Genomic DNA, 8,159 nt, shown 5'->3' with positions numbered 1-8,159 from the left:
AATGTCCCGTTTCATAACTGGAAATTAATAACTGAAAGTGTTTTTCCATATTTTCTTCTGGGACTTTATAGTTCCATTTTTAACATATGATTTATCAAGATCTTTTGGAATAACTCATCTTTCTCCCACTGATACCCACATTTACCAATACTAACTTTCTGTGTGTATTTGGATGTTGTTGCTGGAGTCCGTTCGGTTTCACTGATCTCTCACATATCGGTCTCACCCAGGCTATTTTAATTCCTGTTGTTAGGATTTCAAATGACCAATGAATCACATTGTCAGCTTCTTACCACAAGTTTCCATTGACAGATGAAGAATGAAATATGAGCTTCCCTGTTGCTATGTTGCTTCCTAACACTTCCTCTCCTGAGTTACACAGGCAGACCAGGCCCCCTGTAGCCCACTGACCTCAGGCAGAGGGAGGAGTGGGAGTCCTAAGGACTGATCACTTGGAGAGAGAAAGCCTAGAACTATTCCTCCCTGGGGGGTGAGGGTGGAGGTGAGTCTCCCCGCAAACTTCTTCCCTCCCGCCCTCTATCATGTCAGGAAACTAACACCTGAAGCCTCATCGCTGACCCCTGGAAGGACCAGCCTCCATCGTCACTCCTTTCAGCCTTGCCTGGGTTGTTCGTGTACAGTATAGTATTGTTCCATAGCAACTTTAGAATCCCTTTCCCACTTAAAAAACACCTTGTAGGTTTTATTATTGGAAAGGCATTAAATGCAGAGATCAGTCTAGGGAGAAATGACAGATATAGTTATTGGATCTTTTCCTTCAAAACTGGGTTCTACTATAATGCAAAGTACGCATTCCTAACAAGCCTCCCATTCACACACTAAATTAGGCTAATGGGAAAAGCAGCGCTTAGGGTCAACTACTTAAAATCTAAACAACTTTTTAACTGACGCAGTAATAATCATTGTTACACCAATCCTCATAAAACTCTAGCGCAGTTAAAAGGATGAATAAACATGAGATGAATGGGGGTCTCTAAGGTTGAGGCAAGAGCAAAGAAAGGGCAGGTGGAGAGCCAGTGGCAGACTCAACTCTGAACATAGCGATGGAATAGACAGGTCTCCAAAGAGGACACACGGATGGCCAGGAGACACGTGAAAATGTCACTAATCATCAGAGAAATGAAAATTAAAACCACAATGAAATATCACCTCAAACCTGTCAGAATGGCTACCGTCAATAAATCCACAAACAAGTGCCGATGAGGATGTAGAGAAAAGGGAGCCTTTGTGCACTGTTGGTAGGAATGCAGCCATTATGGGAAGCAGTAGAGAGTTACCAGAGAAAATTAAAAATAGAACTACCTTATGACCCAGCGATTCCACTTTTGGGAATTTATCTGAGGAAACCCAAGACACTAATTAAAAAAATATATGCACCCCTATGTTCATTGCAGCATTATTTACAATAGCCAATATTTGGAAGCAACCCAAGTGCCCATCAGTAGATGAGTGGATAAAAAAAGCTGTGGTACATTTACACAATGAAATAGTACTTGGCTGTAAAGAAGAAAATCTCACCCTTTGAGACAGCATGGATGAATCTGGAGAGTATTGTGTTGAGTGAAATAAGCCAGTCAGAGAAAGACAAATACCATATGATTTCACTCATATGTGGAACTTAATGAACAAAATGAACTAACAGCAAAATGGAGGCAGACTCACAGAGAGCAGGCTGACAGCTGTTGAGGGGGTGGAGAGATTGAGCAAAAAAGGAAAAATAAAGAAGAAACTCATGGACATGGACACTAGGGTGGTGATTGCCTTGGAGAATAGGAGGAGGTGGAGGAGGGTATAGAAGGGATAAATGGTGATGGATGGAGACATGACTTGGGGTGGTGAATACACAACACAGTGTACAGATGTGTTGTAGAATTCTGCACCCTGAAACCTGTATAATTTTGTTAACCAGTGTCACCCCAATAAATTCAATAAACAGGAAGAAAATCACAGTGATGCCAGGGACGACGATGGCGGGCTTTCACCATGTCTGGAATTCCCAGTGAGAGGGTCTGGGAGCCACCAGCATGGGGGCGCAAAGCATTAGTCCTCAGGGGAAACACTATCTGAGCCAAGCATCTCTGAGTCACACTGTCACCACTGCGGCCTTTACCAGTCACACATGGCCTGACGCGTGTCACAGATACACGCAGCGTGGGGAAGCAGGCGCAAGTCCTTCCTCCTACTCAAGTCTCCTTCTGTCCCACAGTATGACCAAAGTTTCCTTCATATGCATGTCACACATTTATTCCCAGGTGTTTTATTTTCTCTTCCATTAAATTTTCTGACTGCCCATTACTATTTTCTTATATAGAAAGGCTGCTCACATTACCGAATTCTCTTATCTGCACCAGTGCAATCAGGTGGCCCTCCAGGGACTTCCCCACGTGACAGACACGGTATAAACAGTCGTGGCCTGCTCCTGACGGCAGCACTTCTCCACGTGCACGATTTGCTTTTGGCCTGTGATATAAATAAATTATTATGTTAAACAAGGGTCCTTCCATTTCTGTTATTATATTATCTATATGCTCTTGATATTTCCATTGAACTATTTATTAAGACAGGCACATCGTTGCTGCTGCATCCATTCATTCAAAACGTATGAAACTCTACCAAGCGCCATCTGTGCTCTATGCACTGAGGCTTCGGAGGTGAACCAGGAGCCCTGGACCTGCCCTCACGGCACTTCTGGCTGAATGTGTGGACCTCAACACAGGGCACTCAACAGAAAGTTGTTCAACACAGTTACCCATCTTCCCTGAGGACCTGGAAGGCAGGTAGGAACGAAAGGGGAGGTGTGAGGCCCATTCCCAGAGAGTGGGCATGCCTGTGAAAGAGCAAGTGAGGGGAAAGCAGGCTGGAGAGGAGGGAGCAGAAGCAAGTTACTCAAGTCGAGGGGATCACATGAGGCCATGAATACTAGGAGGCGGGATCACTGTGGGCCATCTTAGAAGCTGCCTGTCACAGCCACCACGTTCCTTACTCTAATAATCCTTATATGCAACACAACTACTTTTACAACGTCACAGGCCTGAATACCTGCTCATTCTCTTATCCAGACTAAGGTCATATAGAAAGTGGTATAAAAACACAAAAACAAGTGAACCAACCACCCTCTCTTTAAAATAAAACATATTTACTATTTGAACTGTTTATTACCACTACTTTGACTTGTCCTTAACCTGTTAACAATGACAGAGGAAGGAGTGCTATCAAACAATGTCCAAAAATGTGACCCTGTAGGATTGGGGGATTTAAGAAGAGGTCTGGGGCAGGAAGTCCACATTAATGAGACAGGGATACTACACAGGGGAACTGGCAGGAAGCTGGCCGGTGGTTGTGGGACTTCAGAGTGTGGCATTTTGAAATTCAATAATAGCTGACCAGCTATCTAAAATGATACACTTAGTTTAAAGTTTGAAAAATAAATTGTTTTGGATCCCAAATGAGTCTGCTGCTAGAATGTGGGAATCCACAATATGAAACCTGTAGCTCTTAACCAGGTTGGGTATACACACTGTGTCGTGGACAAGAATGTATCTTTAGACTGACACATTAGTTTTCACCAAATGGACATTTATTTTTAAAATCTCATCTAGGAAGATGCAGGGAAAATAGTTTTTCACTTCAAAATACGGTTTGCACCAAACCTTTATAAAATACCACAACCTACCAAGTTAAATATAAAAAGTTAGAAACTACTGAATTAAAGAGGGAGGAAAGCCATTTAAAAAAATAGCAGAACCCTAGCTGGTTTGGCTCAGTGGATAGAGCACCGGCCTGCAAACTGAAGGGTCCCAGGTTCGATTCCAGAAGAGGTCACATGCCTGGTTTCAGGCTTGATCCCCAGTAGGGGGTGTGCAGGAGGCAGCGATCAATGATTCTTATCATTGATGTTTCTCTCTCCCTCTCAATTCCTCTCTGAAATCAATAAAATATTTTTTTAAAAAATTAAAAGCAGTGACAACAAGTTCATATTTGTGAGAAACAGACCCATTTAATTCTTCCCAGAGATCTGTGTCCCATAAAGTATATGTATTGTATACATATAAAATCATCCCCACCTCAGAGTTTAATTGAAGACACAAAACAGATGCCCTTTTATCCAGTCTCATTCCTGGGCTAATTAAATCAGTGATGATGCACATTAATCATCACCGAGTTCTACAGAACTTTAGGTCTTGCCTGGTTGTGTGTTACTGAATGTGTTAACCCAGGCAGGACATGCTAATTTGCCATCTCAGGGTTGCTTTACAACCAGAGAGAAAACTTTTAAGAGCAGACAGTTATCAGTTACATTTTCTCTAATTATCAGCTTCAATAACATTTCTATTATCTGCAGCTGGCACCGTCAGAAAAGCCAAGGTTAAGACCCGAGTTTGCGCATCTACACCAGGCATTCCCAGGGCAGCCTCTCCTGATGCTCAGCCCCACCCATGGCCAACTATCAACCCCCCACCTGTCCCCAGGGGCCCTCCTGGATGCCTGCAGGCTGCAGCCACAGGGAGGCCTCCCCACCAAAAAGGGGTCCATGTCGGTAAAGCTGTTGGGAATAGAGCAGTGATGGCGAACCTTTTGAGCTCGGCATGTCAGCATTTTGAAAAACCCTAACTTAACTCTGGTGCCGTGTCACATATAGAAATTTTTTGATATTTGCAACCATAGTGAAAAGAAGACATATTTTTTGATATTTATTTTATATATTTAAATGTCATTTAACAAAGAAAAATCAACCAAAAAAAATGAGTTTGCATGTCACCTCTGACATACGTGTCATAGGTTCGCCATCACTGGAATAGAGGATGACAGTGTATATAGAGCATTGAGGACATTACTTATTACATAGGAAGCACTCAATAAACATTTATCAGTTTTATTATGAGGGTAAAAGACACAAAACCTAGGGTTTTAGCTGAATAATTAGATGGATAGGGTGACATCTACTGAGACAAGGTAAATTAGAGAACATGTTTGAGGCAGCGAGGGAGCACAAAGTTTGAGATGCCTACTCGGTAACCAAGTGGAAATGTCCACAGTTGGAAACGGATGGACAGGAAGAGAAAGCGGCTTCTAGGTGAGAAGCTAACGAAAGGAAAGCTTATTCTGTAACCTTGCCTATGAGATGCTCTTACACATTCGATTCCAGCCAATGGTCTAGTTGCGTTAGCAGCGATGACCGATTGTAACGAATCTTTGGTTCACATCCAACTACTCTTAAAACTCTGAGCATCATGTTTCTGAAACAGGAAGGCGTAGAAAGAAATGCATATCCATAAAAGTACATCATCTATGAAAGGAGTCACATTTCAAGTCTTTGCTTGTTTAACCCTTCTTTTTTACAACCTCCTGAGTATGACCTAAAAGGCAAAATGATGGTTACATAGAAATGGAAACATTACATTTTTATTTTTTAAAACTAGGGGCCCGGTGCACGAAATTCGTGCACTGGGTGTGTGTGGGGGAGTGTCCCTCAGCCCAGCCTGCCCCCTCTCACATACTGGGAGCCCTCAGGCATTGACCCCCATCACCCTCCGATCGCCTGATCGGCCCCTTGCCCAGGCCTGACGCCTCCGCCAAAGGTGTCAGGCTTGGACAGGGGACCCCCATCTCCCCCTGATCACTGGCTCTGGCCCCCACCCAGGCCTGAGGCCTCTGGCCCAGGAATCATGCCTGGGCAGGGGACCCCCATCTCCCTCTGATCGCTTGCTCCACCCCCCGCCCAAGCCTGACGCCTCTGACCCAGGCTTCAGGCCTGGGCAAGGGGACCATCATATCCCCCCAATCCCCGGCTCCGCCCCCCACCCAGGCCTGATGCCTCGGCCAGAGGAGTTGACCCTCATCACCCTCCGATCACCAATCACTGGATCGGCCCCTTGACCAGGCCTGAGGCCTCTGGCCTAGGCGTCCGGCCCGGGCAGCGGGGACCCGCAGCTGCAGCGGCCCCGCGAACGTGGGCTCCGCTTTAGGCCCAGGCAAGGGACCCCTAGCTCCCGGGACTGCCAGCTTCGACCGTGCCCAGCTCCCATCGCTGGCTCCACCCCTACTTCCTGCTATCACTGGCCAGGGCGGCAAAGGTGCCTGATTCTCCGATCATGGCTGGGGGGCAGGGCAAAGGCTGCCCCAGGGCCGCCTTTGCCCTGCCCCCCAGCTCTTAGCTCCCCCCTGGGTTTCCGATCACTGTCAGTGGCAGGGGGCTTCTTCCTGCTTTCCCTTTTGCCTCCCTGCACTGTGCCTACATATGCAAATTAACTGCCATCTTGTTGGCAGTTAACTGCCAATCATAGTTGGCAGTTAATTTGCATATAGCCCTGATTAGCCAATGAAAAGGGTATCGCCGTACGCCAATTACCATTTTTCTCTTTTATTAGATAGGATATATTTTTATTGATTTCAGAGAATAAGGGAGAGGGAGAGAGAAACATCAATGATGAGAATCTTTGATCAGCTATCTCTGCATGCCTCCCACTGAGGATCGAGCCCACAACCCGGGTATGTGCCCAGACCAGGAATCAAACCGTGACCTCCTGGTTCATAGGTTGATGCTCAACCACTGAACCACGCCAGCTAGGCAAAACATTACATTTTTAAAAAGTAATGCCAGTTTTAAAATTTTTGAGGGTGACTTATCAAATAAAGGCACATTCAAACATGAAGGGATCTCACAATTGATGTACAACACCTAGAATTGGAGGACAGTATCAGTGAAACCAGTAAGTACTTCACTTGTGAAAACTGTTTTCACAACTTGTGTTTCTAAGCACAAGAAAAAAATGAGGTGAAAAGAAGGAATTTGTTTTTCTATCTCAGGCTCACAGCCATTGGTTCTAAACTGCTCCTGGGTTCAGTTCACCTAGGCAGCTTTTCACCCATTCTGCGCTCTTGCTGCTCCATCAGTAACCTCCCACAGTGGTCACCCACCCACCCACAAATGCTCACAAGCTGGGACTCTGTTGCTCCTAAGGGGAGGCTGCTCGCTGGGGCTCAGACATTTTTCTCAGGAGACTTACTGGTAATGGCTGAGAAGCAGTGAAGCAGCATGTCCCTCCTGGGTGAAGCCAGGTAACCACGTCACCTTCTCCGCCTCACCCTCGCCGCGGCTCACGTCACATCGGAAGCATTTTTCTGACCGCTCAGTGTCTCACCGCCCTGATCTCAGGGTAAGTGTCTGCAGAGGGCCCTGCTACGCGGTTCTGGAGCACTTGTCCTGTCTGGCTTTACTTACAATAAATGCTATCTTAAAAGACATCAACCTCTCCAATGTATTTGCATAAAATATGAAGACTTTTTCCAGTGGAGGAAAACAATTTCATTAAAAGTAAGCTTCCCTCTTTACTCTGGGAAATTAGCTTACGGGGCAGGAGGAAAAGGGAAGGAATTTGTTAGAGGAAAGGAAACTATGCAATGGAAGAGAAAAATCACAGAACCAACCCAGGAGCTTGGAAGTAATTAGAATAAAGCGATATTCTGATTTCTGTATGACATCATATAAAAAAAGACAAGTTCAGTGAAAATTAACTTTATTTCTAGATATAGCACAATAAAATATATACCATCTTTATTCAGAATATCATAATCAATTAAAAAATAGAATTCTCTTCTCCCATCAAAAATTAACTACAATACTATAGGCTAGATACATGATATTTTAGTTACATCTTCAGTATTAGCTTCTCAAAACAACAAAAAATCTACTGTTTATACATCAAATATTTTTTATACATCGAATTTATCATACAAAATATATACAAAAGCATAATTGTAGTGTAGAAAAATGAAGTTATCAAAATATAACTTAGGCCATTTACTTTACACAATATGTGTTCTAGTTCATTTTTTCAAGAGCTTCGCCAATTAGTCGAATAGCTACACTCTTGCCTTCATCAGTCTGAACAACAAGCAAAGCTTCAAATGTGCCCGCGGCCTTTGGTTTGAACTGCACGGGCATGTTGATGTAATGCTGGGCTCTGCAAAGAGAAAGGAGAATGTCAGCAGCTGATGCTGCAGCAACAAACCGATCACCTGCACAATGCCTGGCAGAGAACCTAGTCCAGTTACATTCAACCTAAACGTATTTCTCATTTCTTTGATGTTACTATTTAATACAAAACTGGCACAAAGAGAGAAATCTAAAATCTGAT

The 8,159-nt window shown here is 44.3% G+C and overlaps 1 protein-coding gene across 4 annotated transcripts in view; it reads right to left on the bottom strand.

Annotated features, from left to right (window-relative positions):
- Positions 1–7,521: 7,521 nt before the first annotated feature.
- Positions 7,522–8,159, bottom strand: part of CEP192 (centrosomal protein 192) — a 112,853-nt gene continuing 112,215 nt past the window's right edge. For all 4 annotated transcript variants that reach the window (XM_059706704.1, XM_059706705.1, XM_059706706.1 and 1 more), the window contains one exon: positions 7,522–7,985. In XM_059706704.1, the coding sequence (XP_059562687.1) occupies positions 7,844–7,985 (142 nt within the window). In that variant the 3' untranslated portion in view covers positions 7,522–7,843. The remainder of the gene's footprint in view (positions 7,986–8,159) is intronic.

Source organism: Myotis daubentonii, chromosome 8 (genome assembly GCF_963259705.1).
Source record: "Myotis daubentonii chromosome 8, mMyoDau2.1, whole genome shotgun sequence".
Lineage (NCBI taxonomy): Eukaryota > Metazoa > Chordata > Mammalia > Chiroptera > Vespertilionidae > Myotis > Myotis daubentonii.
Note: the sequence above shows the minus strand (reverse complement) of the source record. Positions and strands in the feature narration are given on the sequence as shown.